This window comes from Anopheles marshallii, chromosome 2, assembly GCF_943734725.1.
Source record: "Anopheles marshallii chromosome 2, idAnoMarsDA_429_01, whole genome shotgun sequence".
Lineage (NCBI taxonomy): Eukaryota > Metazoa > Arthropoda > Insecta > Diptera > Culicidae > Anopheles > Anopheles marshallii.
The window spans coordinates 9,029,467-9,044,292 of NC_071326.1; the positions used below are offsets into that span (position 1 = coordinate 9,029,467).

Consider the following 14,826-nt stretch of genomic DNA (forward strand, 5'->3'; position numbering starts at 1 on the left):
CTTATGCCACCGGATGGTTTTAGACGAGTCGATCCGCGAATATGACAATGGGCGGTACGATCCGCACAACCTAATCAGCTTTCCATCTCGTGTATGATCATCTTAATGCCCTGCTGTTTGCTGGTTCTTCACACCCGTTGGCATAGGGTGCGATTTCTACTTCAAACCAACATTCCGACTTGAATTGGAGTGTTTTGCAATAATGGCTAGAGATGCACCAGTGATTGACAATCGCAACGTAGAAGTTTGGCACTCAGTTAACTCAGGTTTAACACAATAAGATTGCGGAACATGCGATGCGGTTCCGGGCGTTGTTGTACGGGCCAGTTGTTTAATGCCGGAATTGACAGTGCGCGAAAGAGCAGGAACGAACGATTCCGCCACCAAATTACACAATTATGATGTTTCACTCCCCACGACCGTTGCATTCCACAAGTGCGCGGCACTCAACCTCGCTCAACCTCACCCGAACGTCGTCGATACGGACACAAAAAAAAACGGCAAATGGCAATTTTTCGATTACACTCATTAGCACGCGCATAAAGCTACACCGAAGAGGACTCCCGACGTTGAAGGAAGGGCGATCTACTCGACAAAGTTTAACCGTACGAACAAAACTACCAAATACGAACCGCGATCGAGGTAAGCAGCTCGCTCGACGGAATTCGAATCTATGTCAACCACCACCAAACACAGCGCACCGTTGGATGGTTTGTTTTGCTGTGTGTCACTGTAATGTTGCCTTTCTTGATTCATCTATCACACATTTTTAGTGAAATAGTGGTGCACTTGCTTGGACTATTTTCACACCTGAACGCATATTAATCGCAGCATAGGCACACAGCCACAATTCACATTATTACATCTCACAGCGTAACGGTTGTTCCAAACTCCTAATTTCTAGCGCACCATATTTTAACCACAGTTGGCAATGAAATTTGTATGTATGTATTTTCCTTTCATTATGAAATACTTTTTTCCTGTATGCACTTCATCACTCGCTCAGCACGAAGCACACCAACACAATCACGCACGATACAATGGCATTTTATTACACTTATCTAATTCCACCTAATTTGCCTTCCAATTGTGAGGAACAATAACAACAGACGAGAGTTGTGTGCAGTAATTTGCGTACGACCGCCACAAACAGACCGTTCCGTACGATGAATGAATGAGGAATGAATGAAATGGATGTGTGACGAAACGAACGTACCGGCACTCAGCGCATTGTCTGCCCAGTGCAAAAGAGGTAGCAACAACACGATTGTTCCGTACGCTTCACTCGTTTGCGAACGATAGATGGAATTCAACGAATCTCGCCCTGTACAGTGAGGTTGAGTATGAACCCCTAGCCTAGATTTAGTAATCTAATCTTATCAAAAAGATACTATTTGACTTAAGGAAGTTATTATAATAATCACATTTTTAAGACATCTCATTTTTGCACGCAATCGCGATTTCATTCGAAATAGATAAACAATGCTACGGATACGGATGCTTTTCTTGAGAGACTAATAAGAAAGGTAGACGACGTTTGCTACCCTTCTCTCTTGCTATACTTGACACATACCAACGCGAATGAGACCGATAGATGCTCGCAGATGTATCACGCACACACATCCATCGTTCATCATTCAAACGAGCTGTCATTCAAACTCTGTCGTTAACTTCCCACGGAACAAAATATGCTTGTAGGCAAGTGCCAGAAATCTCTGAAGTAGAATATTTTATTTAAAGCGTTTTTCTTCATTTTTTACAGGTTTTTGTTTATTTTTGACATGTTAAATAGAAGTTTTATAAAATGAATAACATTAAAAAAATATTTCATTATTACAATTTGACGAGCACGTGTACCGACCGCCAATTGGAGTTTGACATTTTTCGTTAAATCTGTGTTGTTGTTTTGGTCTCCACCCGGTTAGACAAAGTGGAATTTATTAGGGAATAAAATGCCTTTTTTACGGGTTATTTTATTAATGTGTGGCGTTGCACTCGCTTCTACAAATGAAATTGAGGTATTTTAGCTATAAATAAGTTTAATGGTCCTTTTATATTACCCTTTACTTCATTTCAGTTACCGGCAAAGTTCGTAACAAGCAGCTCGCACACGAACAATTGGGCCGTGCTGGTGGACACGTCTCGGTTCTGGTTCAACTATCGGCACATCGCTAACGTCCTGTCCGTGTATCGTTCGGTGAAACGATTGGGCATTCCAGACAGCCAGATACTGCTCATGGTAGCGGATGATATGGCGTGCAACGCACGTAATCCACGCCCTGCCACGGTTTTCAACAACGCGAAACAACACATCAACGTGTACGGTTCGGATGTTGAGGTCGACTACCGTGGGTACGAGGTGACGGTGGAAAATTTTGTACGACTACTTACGGGTCGTAACGAAAATGGAACCGCTCGCTCCAAGCGATTGCTGTCGGATTCGGGGAGTAACGTGCTGATATACTTAACCGGTCACGGTGGAGACGGATTTCTCAAGTTTCAGGACTCGGAAGAGATCACTAACCAAGAGCTGGCAGATGCCATTGAGCAGATGTGGCAAAAGCAACGGTACAATGAGCTGTTCTTCATGATCGACACATGCCAAGCCGCCTCCATGTATGAAAAGTTTTACTCACCGAACATACTTGCCGTAGCGAGCAGTTTAGTGGGCGAAGATTCACTGTCCCACCATATCGATCCTGCCATTGGGGTGTACATCATCGACCGCTACACGTACAATGCGCTTGAGTTTCTGGAGCGGGTCGAATGGAACAGTAAAAAAACAATGGGAGATTTTGTAAGTTCCACGGAGACAATTCATCTTCACTTTGGCTACAGCAACATTTTTTAAATGTTTTTTTAGCTTGCTGTTTGTCCCAAACGTGCGTGCATTTCAACAGTAGGTGTCAGGAAGGATCTTTATCCGAAAGATCCCTTCAAGGTTCCTATAACGGATTTCTTCGGCTCTATCCGGCCAACCGAAATATCCTCCGATGTAGTCAACGTGACGCTTTCAACCATTCCAGTAGTATTGTGAGTAGTTAGTAACGCTGGTGATTTTATTGGTCAATGATTAATGTATGTACGTATCGTACATGGATGCATGTTTCTCTATTTCAGATCATCACCAAAGCCCATCAGTAAGCCAAATGCTCAACTGTTTTACGAACAGTTTCCTACCAAACTGTTCCCCCGGTCTTAGTCAACGACTGGTAGCAAATAAATGATCCAAAAATAGCTCTACGACGAACGTCCTTTGGTATCCTCACTGTTTGACAGTGATCCATCGCTGATCCGAATCGTTCCGGATTTGTACTCCGTGATTAGCGAGTTCTCTGCGTCTCCCAGGTTCTTCAATCCCGCTATGAATTGTTGATTTTCCACATTATCATCACACAGATTGTGGATCGCCAGAATGCTCCATTCCTTGATCACTGTAGAAAGAATGTATAAGTATAGAACGATGCGACACACTGTCCAAGGAGGTTCTTACGTGGATTACGAGCGTCTAGATTGGTGCACTCCAGAATCGCTGCAATAATTTCCATCTCACGGGCAAGCTTTTGATTTTTCTTTGATTTGTACGCCAAATTGGCTAACGCTTTTACAACCGAAGACCTCAAGGAGTAGGAAATTTTCGGCTCAATGTCCAACTCACTATCTCCTTGCTTAATTTTCAAAATTTCTTCTATCTTCTGCACCGGCGTGAACATGTTCTTCAGCTCGGATTTGCTGAGTAGCTGCATCTGTCGCAAAAGGCCTGAAAATGAAAGAATATTGAAGGTGATATCGCTCGAAGCATGAAGTGTGCTCTTTGCTTACATCCCAGGTTTAAAAATAACCCTCCGTCGTGACGCAGAAACGATCCATACGGCTCCACACACGATGAATCGGCAATTAAAACTAGCAGAGTGAACGCTTCCTCCGTGTCCTGGGCATCGAGCTGCACGTTATCGGTTTTGAGTATCATGTCCGACTTCTTCTTAAACTCGGCGAGCAAATGTTTGAACACATCCGGATGGATCGGGTGAACTCGCCGGTCCTCCTGCCGTATGTACTCAATGAGATATCGATAAAGCAGCAACTTTTTGCTGACATCAATCTTTTCCAACACACGCACCATCTCGTTACTTTCGACGATTAGATACTCCAAGAATATGGCCACGAATTCCGGCACATCGGTTTGTGCCAAACGGTTAGCTTCAACGTTTTCGAGTAGGCGGTTCAAAATATCCTGCAAATTTAAGCTCACAGCCTTATAAAGAAACCCGTTGTACAATATCATGGCCGAAGCATTTGAGTACCCTCCATTGGAGGATACATTTTTGAGCAAGAACGTATTCATGAACGTAATGATACGTTCCTGGTTGCACATGTTCTGTACGCAGAGATTGGCCAGCAGCTGTAGGCAGTTTGTGCGAACGTTTTCCGGTATGGTGCCATTCTCGTTCTCCAAAATGTCCCGAACACGTTCCAGGAATTCTACACGAGCAACGATGGCATTTTGAAACGATTCTCCCCGGGCGCAGGCTCGCTTCAGCAAGTTTAAGCACTTGATCGCAATGCGATTCGCGGGTTCGGCCTCCAAATCGTGGCAATCGTAGAAACTTTCTATTAAAATAGAGACTTCTCGCCGGAACGTGTCTACATCAGTGTCGCTAAAAAGTAGAATGGAAATAAATTTTCCAAACACGTTTCGCTTATCCGTAGGATGTTTTCTACGGTGAAAATCGCTAATATTACCTTATATCCAATGAGTTTAATGTATCCAACACTTTATCATAGTTTTTATCAGTAATATTTTGCTTTATATCAATCATGGTGAATGTAAAACACTTCTGATTGAGTTAAAACTGTATCTGGAAAAGTGGGAAAACGTATGGTCCAGAGCTCGACACTGCGCTCAAGAAAACATTCAGCTGTCAAATTTGACCTCTGCGAACGAACTGTTTTGAAAAATGAAGAAATGAGAAATGAGAAAAAAAATGCATTTATATTAATTATTTATTTTACTAAAAATGTTCTAGAACATAAATTTACATTCAACTAAGGTCAATATGAGGAATAGACCGTTTTTACACAATACAAAATATTTTTTAAATTAAGTTTGTTTACATTTCCTTCACAGCTGTCAAAACACAACCACAGACCGATAGAGCGGTGGTTAGAAAGAGATGCAATAGTGAAACTCAATTCCCAAGCAACAATTTCAGCGGAACTCTAGAAAATCAATTTCAACTCTTGCTAAAAGTCTTAACAACGGAGATAACAAGGTAATTGTGCATCTAATACAAATTACCCTGCACATTTTCTTGTTCAAATTATTTTTCATCCAATGACTAATATCTTCGTGGTCTAGGCCTTCAGAAGTTCTCCAATCCGCTCACTGTCGAACGTCGACACCATCATCCCATTTCGGTTCGGGTCTACCACTTCTGCTCTGTACATCTGTATGAGCAAGAAAGACTTTACGAGCTAGCTCGTCGGGTGCCTTTCTAGTAACATGTCCATGTCTAAAGACCCTGGTGAGTCGAATTCCGTGTACGATAGTAAGTTCTTCGTTTTTCTTCCTCTCGAACGTAGCTAAAAGAATTTCGTCAGATTTGGACACTGTTCATGTTTATAAGTTTTGTATAGTCCCAATTTCGATCGTCGTACTAATTCTGAGTAAAGAAAATTCCTCAGATTGTAGAATGACTGGTTGGGAGCCAGCACCCTGGCGCATGTTAGAGCATCAATGCTGTTGTAGGTTCTGACCTTTGGTGATTGTTTGACGACTCCTAAAGTGCGATCATATATCTCTACTTGAACATCCAAAACAAAGACCAGAATGCAACGAGCACCTCCAGAGATTGTAGCAACCCGAATAATGCACTCACACAAGTGAGGCTTACCACATAGGTATAAGCATATGTAAAAACAACATTATTATTCGATAAATACTCCAGTACATCGAGAGTTAATAGAAGGAAACTGTTTTCTAGGAAACAGTTCACATGTTACACATCTTTTTCATAACACTGTAACACGATCAAATAGAACGCACCTTTCCGAAAGGAGGAGGAGCAAAAGGATGCTTTTTGATCATGCGCACACTTTGCCAACCGTTTCGAATCGAATGCACCGTAAAAATGCATAGCACGTTTCGACTCATGCAGTCGCGCTCGGGAAGCTGCAAGGAATACAGGTTTTACACGGAAGAACTAGAGATTGTGCTCTACCAGGGAATTACAGTGTACCAGTGCAATGGAAAGCAATGCCAATAGTGATATCGATATGTCCAAGCTCGGTGCATCGGCCAAAGGACTGTTGACCACGTTCGAAAACGCCAATGCCAGCCTGATGGCATCGGCGCTGGTAACAACGGCACAGTTTGCAGCGGTTAAGGACATAACCGAAACGCTGCGACACGGTGACTGTGGTGAAGTGCAAAACCGATCAGAAGCTTGCTTTAGCCGCAGCCCAATGCAGGATCTGTCCGACGAGGATATGTCCGATTTTTCATCCAACGAAAGTGATGGGCTGGAAGAGCTGGATTTGAAAAATTCTGGTTAGTGTTACAGCTTGTGAATGTCGCAAACAAGGAATATTTAAGCTATTTCCCGTTTCTTAACATCAGGCCATCTTCGTAGTGCCGAGGAAGATGCTGACGGTCAGGCTCTCGATAGCTGTGGAGCACTTGTGCCCGTAATTCCGGTGCTTAATCTAGCTGGGACAAAGTTAGGCATCGGAGGAACTGGATTGAACGGGTCCGGTGCCGTCGTAAGAAAGATGTTCACCAACACCAGAGAACGCTGGCGCCAGCAGAATGTGTCCGGGGCGTTTGCTGAGTTGCGAAAGCTAGTTCCGACCCATCCGCCGGACAAGAAGCTGTCCAAAAATGAAATTCTTCGTATGGCCATCCGGTACATACGGTTGCTAACGAATGTGCTCGAGTGGCAGAAGAAGCAGGAAGCTAACGATCGCACTCCACTGAAACAGCGAAGTTCACAGCAGCAACTTCAGCAGCTTATTCAAGCACCCAACCACATGGTGCAGCATTCCAACAACGAGAACCATTTCACGGGCAACTACAGAGAAAATGGGAACAATCTGCTCATGATCGTATCGCCCAAATCGTTTGCCAAGTCCACCAACACGCCTAGTCGCACTGGCAGGCTCGAATCGAAAGCTGAACAACAGTGTGTAGAGATTGAGAAAATAAAGCTGGTCAGCAAGCTGTGTCCGGTGGGCAAGCTGGCCAAACCCGGCGGCACTGCTAACACATCGAGCACCAGCGCCAAAAGCCGACGCAAAACGATATCCAACGCATTACACTTCCGGTCCGGCTTGCACATCAAAACAGATCTGATGGCACTTTCGCAACCAACGTGTGGTACGATACCTACAATGATGGAGAGCGAAATTAAGCGTGAATTGACGCACCATGGCCAAATGATTTCGCTTGACGGGGAAGGACACAGTCGGGAATGTTTGAACGGTGGTGATGGAATGCCACAGAAAAGATCGATCGACAAGGGTTTGGAAAAGTCAAAGTAAATGGGGCAGATCCGTAGTAACGCAATTATGCATTAATGTTAACCTATAGTAGGTAATCGTGACGTGTTTGTGCTTAGTAATCTTAACATTACAGATAAATGTCCACCAGTTCTGATCAACTAATCAATGCGAAATATAGTGTTTCCAATAATACGTATCTTTTAATTGTGTTTGATATAAATTTTCTAAGCTATGTGTGACCACAAGATAAGCAATGTTCTTGCCATAACATGCAAATCAACTGAACATAAATCAATCAACAGGCAATGAATAACTCAACAAATTGATGTCCACAATTCCACGTAAATTAATTTCCAATATTAACGATGTAATTCCAAGTAATAACGATGGCTTCGCCCCATTACAATCACAGTCCCAAACCACGTTGCCCTGGTGTAGTTCATGTTAACTTTTCCTGTGATACTACAATCATCATCGATTGGTCTGGATCTGTGTTGACCGTAGCCGGCTTGCAACGGCTTTGACACGAATCATCTTCTTCTTCCTGGCGTAACGACCAACCAGGTCATGCTGGCCATTTCTGGCTAACTAGACTTATTTCACTACGTAGCCAGAGAGTCAGTCCCTGCTACGGGGGATTGGTCCTGATTGGAGTCGTGTCGTGTGGAAACCGGCGCCGCTACCAATACACTAGCGGACTCATCTATAGATCCTAAATGGACAGACTCTACCTATGGATGGGTAATTAAATTGACTAGTCTCCTCCATTGTCCTTAAGCGATCATGCTGGCATACCTAATTGCCCTTCCACATATACGGGTCTGTAAATTCTGCTGAGTACTTCCTCTCGAAAAAAGATTGGGAGGTTTCGTCCGCTTTGGGCAGAGCAGTGTTTGTAAAGGTTTATGTGACTCCTAGAACTATAAATGTGGTGATTAGTGGTGCCAGATTCACCAAGTATGTTGAGATTAACAGTTTCCGCCGGTTGGTTCATGGTGGTTGTTTTATGGCTAATATTGGTGTCGGTGTGGAGTTTTGATGCGTAATATATAAAACGATGCACCACATAGAACATGTTATCATCATTTTATTCTCATTATCATTGTTGTATCTGTTGGTGGGTCTTACTGTACATCATACCTTATTGCTGGTTTTATCGTCAAAAAAGAACTAAAATAATATTTTGTAATAAAAAAAATTGACTGAAAGTTCAACCATTCTGGGCGACAAAAAATGATGTAATCGATTCATTTTAAACCATATTTCTGATGCAAGTATCGTGTAATAAAAAATGAATTTGAAAACTCGCTCGATAAACAAAACGACTGATGTTAAAAATCACACCACCGCTTCTTTCACTTAATCCATTTTCCCATCGATATCACATGAGCAGTCGTCTGCCGGTCGTCAACACCGTCGTCTTTTATTTGTGTAAAAACCTCCAATTTAAATTCATTACAACCCCGAAATTCACTCGCCGGTGGAAGCTGGCACGTGTGTATCACATCGTTTTGCGTTCGAGTGACAAATAAGCCGAGCTGAAGTGACGAGTAAAACCTGAGAGCCCCAGGAATCTGGTCTGGTGTAGATAAGAGATTTCTCCACACACCCCTGCTTGCGCATTTCCTCTGCGCGCATGTAGCTTGGCCGAACCAGGATTCCCGTGCCCACCAATATTGTGCAAAAAGGGTGCGGCTCCTTCCTCCCATCAAACCTTCCAATTAATTTCGAATGATACTTCCGGCCACACGCCAATCCCCGACACGTGTCGTCACCTAACGTTTGGTTATCGGCACCACGAGTGGCTAATAGGATAAAGATTAGTTTATTTAGCTTATTTTATTGATTACTTCAAATCGGATCTTAATGTAGGACAGCTAGTTTCGTCTACTACCCAGCTTCCGGGAAAATTTAAGGGAAAATTTCGTCATAGAAACCACGCCTACTGAAAGAAAAGTCATTGCGTGGCAGACATGTTTTTTGTTGTCGCAGCTCAAGGCAGTGCAAAGCAGAAAAGATTATGTTTAGTGGGTATTGAAATTGGGGAAAAGATTCAATTTAGTAGCAAAAAAGTACGGAGAAAAGTGTGAAAATTGTTACGCGATAAGCACCGTGAGCTGTGAACCTTGGATAAGGACATTTAATCCGGTTAAATTTCACCAACGTTGTTCGGCCTTTGTCGGTTGTTTGTCATCCGTCCTAATCAGATTTCCCGACGGGATGAAAAGGAACAAACAAATTAAAAAAACACGTTGTTTTGATAATCGATTTTGGAAATTTTGCTTATTTTGCAACAATTGGTAAGAGACGATTAGTCTATAAATGTGTATAAACTGATGGGACAATGCCAACAGGTGTTATTATGGTACATCGTGCGATAAACGGTATATGCTGGGCTTTTTTCACATCAATAAATTGTTCAAAACTATTTAAACAAACTGGTAGTTGGTCACAACCATTGGATTTACTGGTGTATTTGTTTTCTTAGATTAGAGAAACACTTGTGAAAGTTTATAATAGAGCATGAGCATTAGAGCATGAGGCTGTTATTACCCCAAAAACAGGGCTCTACCCAAAGCTAATGAAATCTTTTTAATCAGAGGAAAACGTTCAAAAGAGAGATTGATCTAGTTTTTGTACAAGAACTATGCAGGGATGGATCAACCACTCTGTGAACTAGTTGACAGCGGGGGCTTCAAGCATCAATAATTACTGGAGATTCTGGAGTGGAGTGGAGTTGGGCCGCTTGGGACTCCATCGTCAAGGGGGGGCCCGAGGAAAGTTTGCTTTGCTTGATGGCCCTTCAAAATAGAAGTCGATCTATAGTGAGTCGGCTACTATTGGTAAACACCAAAGACCAAACTGCGTAGGGCTTCCAAGCTACTACTATGAAGTAGCCAGTGCAATGACGAGTTGTGACGGCGCTGATGCATCCGCCAGTAAGCCCAATATTACTGTGAACAGTTTCTTCTTCATCGGCACAACAACCTCCAAGGTCCTAAACCAAGAGGTTTGAGCCTGCCATTTCTGGCTTTCTTTGATAGTCAGTCCTGCATACTGGGGTTATTAAAAAACAGATGTTTATTAATAAACGAAGACTTCCGAAAGAAATTGAACTATCATATTTATGAGCTACACTTCACTTCAAAGCTTTCCCTGGCCGGTCCTGTCCTTTCTGACCACATCTTCTGCCAATTGGTGATTCCATTCTTCTTTTCCGAAGTAAGTTTTGAATCACTTTTAGTTTATACTGAAGACTACACAGTTACTTTCATAAAACCATTATAATTTATTTATGTTTCCTTCGCCATTTATGTATTTTGAAGTCCAACGTCCTTTCCTATTTACTACAACCAAAAACGAGTGGTTAAAAGTATATGAGTCACGAGTCCTAGCTTTTGATGCAACCGTCAGCTCGTCGGACTTTCAAATTTGGCCCGATCGGTTCGGCACTGCATGGTTTGACGTCAGATGCGCTCGAATGGATCTGACAAAGAACATCTGCTCGAAATCGTTGTCCCCTGGGTTGGGCTGCCTGCATACGGTACAGCAGTGTGCGTGATACCGAAACGTCCCGTCAATGTGATTGGGGGTGTGTGCATGGAGCTGCTGAACGTCGTTGTATTGCGCGTGTGTGCGTGTTAAGCAGTCCGTCGTCGTTTTCGTTCGTAGCGAATCTTCTTCCTAAGCTCACGCAAAAATCCCGTGCAATTAGCGTAGGCCGTGTGTGGTTTTTCTGTGTTTTTGGGAAATTTGTGGCCCTGATTTGGCAAAACCTGTAATCAGCACGCGTTACAGTACGTGCACCGAACAACCGAAGGAAACGGCTCCGTAAGCCACACGCACCAGACAGCGTCTTTTTGGTGAAGCATTAGCACAAAGCAACAGATAAAAAAATGGTAGGTGTACCTGGTCATGTTTCGGCAGTACCCGTGCAAATTTCCGTGCCGTTATGAAAGTTTAATGAAAATGCGACAATGTGTAAATAATGGGAGTGCCGTACGGTATCTGCAAAAGTACGATAAACTGTGCTCTGGGAGTGCAATCGGTTCTTAGCACAGCGTACAATTTGGTGCAGTGTCTTGAAGGGGTACTGAAAATGTCACCCCTTTAGCTTTAGCCCAGATCTCGTCTCGCCCTAGATCCCCAAGTTGCTATGGCGCCCTCTTTGCTGAATGGCTATCAGCGATTGAATGTATTTAGATTTCTAGTAAAGGAGGATTAAATTCTAATGCAAACGTGATGTTCTTTCTATTTACAGGGAAATGAAACATCGCTACCGATGGAGCTCTGCTCGAACTGTAAGTTTACCTGTTAAATGGACGCGCTTTTTGCAATTTGGATTTTGTGCATAATTCACTTGGCCGCAAGAACAATTATTCTACTTGAACGTGTGAAGAAAGAAAAACACGCGTATCACTGATGTGATCGGCGCGTAGTAGTAGGCCACAAAATATCCGTAGTGTACGAACGTGCGCGCTCTCTCGCTCTCTCTCTCTCTCTCCTGTTCTGTACTTGTGTGATGTTGTGTATGACCGTGTGTGTTATGTGCCTGCAGCAGCAGCAGCAGCAGCAGCATACGGCTATTCTCGAACCAAGCTAGAGTTTATCGATTTTCCTCCTTGCGAAAGACGCTAATAAAGAGGCGCATTGATCCTAGTATGCAGGAAATGATTTTACCTTCAGAACTCGACAACCGACGTTGTTAAACATTTCAAGTAAAGTAAATGTTGGACACATTTTGATAAAAAAAAAACACATTTAATTTGGTGTCATTGTTAGGCATTTTATGTGTCATTAATTAAAAAGAAAACCTTACTACATTTCCACATACGACGATCGCCCTGTAACGTTTAATAAATGATTCTTTTTACTTTTAGTAACACACTTTAGTCGGTACTCAATTGCCATTGGGATGGCGCGCATGTCTTGCCAATTTTATCTGAACGGGCAATCCGGCACGATCATTCCGGACGGTGACCATCTCGCGCGCAAATGTTTTTTTGTGTTGCTTCTCATTTGCGCGTATTATTTACATCTGCCAGATATTTGTCACTCGGTTCTATGAAAAAGCCGCGTGGGCCGTTCCACACTAGCGAAGAAGCGCTTGATTTGGGAAGACGCGCTACCATGGGAACCGGGTACCAAAGTCCATGCTTCACTTCGGTCGCCTACCGATTGAACTGGATATAGAATCAATCTCAGTTTCCTTTTATCCAGCAAACGAAGAGGATCTCTTTCTGTTTGTGCGTTCCGAATAGTCGGTTAGAATAGTGCTAATTAAGAAGCGTCTAATTCCGGATGGGTCAAATAACATCTCGCACACGTACGAGCAACAAAGAGGGAGCGAGAGCGAACGCGCATTTTGTCATCATCGTGTCACATGATAATTCAAATGTGCATTACTATTTTCCAGTTGACGCGGATGAAATCCGTCGGTTGGGCAAACGGTTTAAGAAACTCGATCTCGACAATTCGGGCGCCCTGAGCATCGATGAGTTTATGTCCTTGCCGGAACTGCAGCAGAACCCGCTAGTGCAGCGCGTGATCGACATCTTCGATGCGGACGGTAATGGTGAGGTCGACTTCAAGGAATTTATCCAGGGAGTGTCCCAATTTAGCGTAAAGGGTGACAAACTATCGAAGCTGAAATTTGCCTTCCGAATATACGACATGGATAACGATGGCTACATCTCGAACGGGGAACTGTTTCAGGTAAGCGAACCAAAGAACCGTATGGGGCTTTTTTTTTTGTTTTGAAATGCACGCGATATTATTCGCTCGTAGCGTCCAAAAGTAGTAGCTCCCGAACGTGCGCGGTCCTACATGGCTACGCGGTAGAGCAGGAGACGTTGAATCAATGCTAAAAATAATCATTCATCGTTCCGGGCTACCTTGAATACCCGCGTGTTCGCGACCGTAGAATCTCAGGCATGTGTAGATATTGCCGCTTTTTCAAAACAAAAATCATGTTTCCTTTCATGTTTCGACACTATCGCGCGTTCCGCCCTGCTTCTGCCACTCTCCACGCGGACCAGGTGTTAAAAATGATGGTCGGTAACAACCTAAAGGACACGCAGCTGCAGCAGATCGTGGACAAGACGATCGTGTTCGCCGACAAGGATGAGGATGGCAAGATTTCGTTCGACGAGTTCTGTTCGGTCGTGGGCAATACGGATATACACAAAAAGATGGTCGTGGATGTTTAAAGCCCCGCTCCCATCCCCCCTCGCCACGGGTTCCGTTTAACCCTCTTCCACCAAGCCGGGGCTCAGGTCATGTGCGCGCGCGCGCGCGCCATCTAGAAATGATCGGTACCAGTCGCGCGGCACTAACGAAACTCGTAACTCTTACCCAAACCACCACAACGGGCCGAAAACAAGGCGCACACGGCATCGTCGTTGTCGTCCTGCAAGCTTCGTCTAAAACTATTGCAATTATCTGCACCATTACACCCTTAAACATACAACACCCTGCATCGCGTATCGTTGCGAATGACGATGAGAGAACCGTGCGTGGGATTAGTAGTAGGGTAATTTCTACACCTTTTTACCTTTAGAGAGGGCGTTGTTTCTTTCTTTTATCCATCCATCCATCCACCAGCAAAGGCCAGACACACGGCACGAAAAAATTGCTACAATTTCACATTTAGAACCGCTCTCACATCAACCCCGCTGTGTTTGCGTCGTTAATTAAATTGCGAGGAATACGAGAGCCATATTTCATAGCACATCGGATGCAAGAATCGTCAAATAGGTAGACTTGTGGGTTTGGGTGGTGTTGTGTAAGCTGTCTCCAGTGTTTTTTTTTTTTAATATTTCTCTCGTTTCACCACAATCTTCCTTTGTTTGTTCGTAATTGTTTAGGAAAGAGGCAACATGCTTTACACACCTATATTTACACATTGTTGTTGATATGTCTCTTTGCGCGTTAGTCTGTGAAACACTTCGTTATCAAAACGTTTTTAAAACCACGCGAAACGATGAATTTTATGCTTAGCATTACGTTGTATAGTTTTGTTTTTCTTTTTTGTTTGTTTCAATCATTACACTTATCGTATTATCTAGACCAATGTAGTTAAGTAATAATGATATATAAAATAAAATGTGCGTTCTATGCGTTGTGGAAGTGGATTTACAGTGTGTAACTTGCAGCAATTCACATAGCCGGCTCTCGAATGAAAGATCACTTATTGTTTATTAACATACATTAACCTTCCACCGGTCATAGAAATAATCATAATAGGAATTTTCACACCTCTAAACAGAGTTCATATGCAAGAAGCATTTATTTTAATTTTGCTTCCCAAGTTTTCTCTACTGTATG

General features: G+C 43.2%; 4 protein-coding genes across 4 annotated transcripts; 3 read left to right on the forward strand and 1 right to left on the reverse strand.

The window, feature by feature from the left end:
• The first annotated feature begins 1,952 nt into the window (after positions 1-1,952).
• Positions 1,953-3,202, forward strand: LOC128715652 (putative GPI-anchor transamidase). Its single transcript, XM_053810565.1, has 4 exons — positions 1,953-2,018; positions 2,078-2,797; positions 2,864-3,033; positions 3,121-3,202. The coding sequence occupies exons 1-4, from the start codon at positions 1,953-1,955 to the stop codon at positions 3,200-3,202; spliced, it is 1,038 nt and encodes a 345-aa protein (XP_053666540.1).
• Positions 3,203-3,240: 38 nt separating this feature from the next.
• LOC128708925 (ataxin-10) lies at positions 3,241-4,820 on the reverse strand. Its single transcript, XM_053803905.1, has 4 exons — positions 4,744-4,820; positions 3,823-4,658; positions 3,494-3,760; positions 3,241-3,434 (listed from the first exon to the last, which is right to left on the reverse strand). The coding sequence occupies exons 1-4, from the start codon at positions 4,818-4,820 to the stop codon at positions 3,241-3,243; spliced, it is 1,374 nt and encodes a 457-aa protein (XP_053659880.1).
• A 1,426-nt stretch (positions 4,821-6,246) lies between these two features.
• LOC128708425 (uncharacterized) lies at positions 6,247-7,539 on the forward strand. Its single transcript, XM_053803403.1, has 2 exons — positions 6,247-6,550; positions 6,620-7,539. Exons 1-2 carry the CDS (start codon positions 6,247-6,249, stop codon positions 7,537-7,539), a joined length of 1,224 nt encoding a protein of 407 aa, XP_053659378.1.
• A 4,117-nt stretch (positions 7,540-11,656) lies between these two features.
• LOC128710013 (calcineurin subunit B type 2) lies at positions 11,657-13,709 on the forward strand. The gene is made up of 4 exons (XM_053805053.1): positions 11,657-11,695; positions 11,762-11,801; positions 12,917-13,215; positions 13,539-13,709. Exons 1-4 carry the CDS (start codon positions 11,657-11,659, stop codon positions 13,707-13,709), a joined length of 549 nt encoding a protein of 182 aa, XP_053661028.1.
• The last annotated feature ends 1,117 nt before the right edge of the window (positions 13,710-14,826 follow it).

What these genes read in the sequence shown, in the direction of transcription:
- LOC128708925 (XM_053803905.1), bottom strand. Translation starts at nt 4,820, where the DNA reads ATGATTGATATAAAGCAAAATATTACTGATAAAAACTATGATAAAGTG. An exon ending in TTAAACTCATTGGATATAAG is followed by an intron (nt 4,659 to 4,743) that starts GTAATATTAGCG and finishes TCTACTTTTTAG; the next exon opens with CGACACTGATGTAGACACGT. An exon ending in TCTAGACGCTCGTAATCCAC is followed by an intron (nt 3,435 to 3,493) that starts GTAAGAACCTCC and finishes TTCTTTCTACAG; the next exon opens with TGATCAAGGAATGGAGCATT.
- LOC128708425 (XM_053803403.1), top strand. Translation starts at nt 6,247, where the DNA reads ATGGAAAGCAATGCCAATAGTGATATCGATATGTCCAAGCTCGGTGCA. An exon ending in GCTGGATTTGAAAAATTCTG is followed by an intron (nt 6,551 to 6,619) that starts GTTAGTGTTACA and finishes TCTTAACATCAG; the next exon opens with GCCATCTTCGTAGTGCCGAG.
- LOC128715652 (XM_053810565.1), top strand. Translation starts at nt 1,953, where the DNA reads ATGCCTTTTTTACGGGTTATTTTATTAATGTGTGGCGTTGCACTCGCT. An exon ending in AAAAAACAATGGGAGATTTT is followed by an intron (nt 2,798 to 2,863) that starts GTAAGTTCCACG and finishes ATGTTTTTTTAG; the next exon opens with CTTGCTGTTTGTCCCAAACG. An exon ending in TCAACCATTCCAGTAGTATT is followed by an intron (nt 3,034 to 3,120) that starts GTGAGTAGTTAG and finishes TCTCTATTTCAG; the next exon opens with ATCATCACCAAAGCCCATCA.
- LOC128710013 (XM_053805053.1), top strand. Translation starts at nt 11,657, where the DNA reads ATGGCGCCCTCTTTGCTGAATGGCTATCAGCGATTGAAT. An exon ending in GATGGAGCTCTGCTCGAACT is followed by an intron (nt 11,802 to 12,916) that starts GTAAGTTTACCT and finishes ACTATTTTCCAG; the next exon opens with TTGACGCGGATGAAATCCGT. An exon ending in CGAACGGGGAACTGTTTCAG is followed by an intron (nt 13,216 to 13,538) that starts GTAAGCGAACCA and finishes CACGCGGACCAG; the next exon opens with GTGTTAAAAATGATGGTCGG.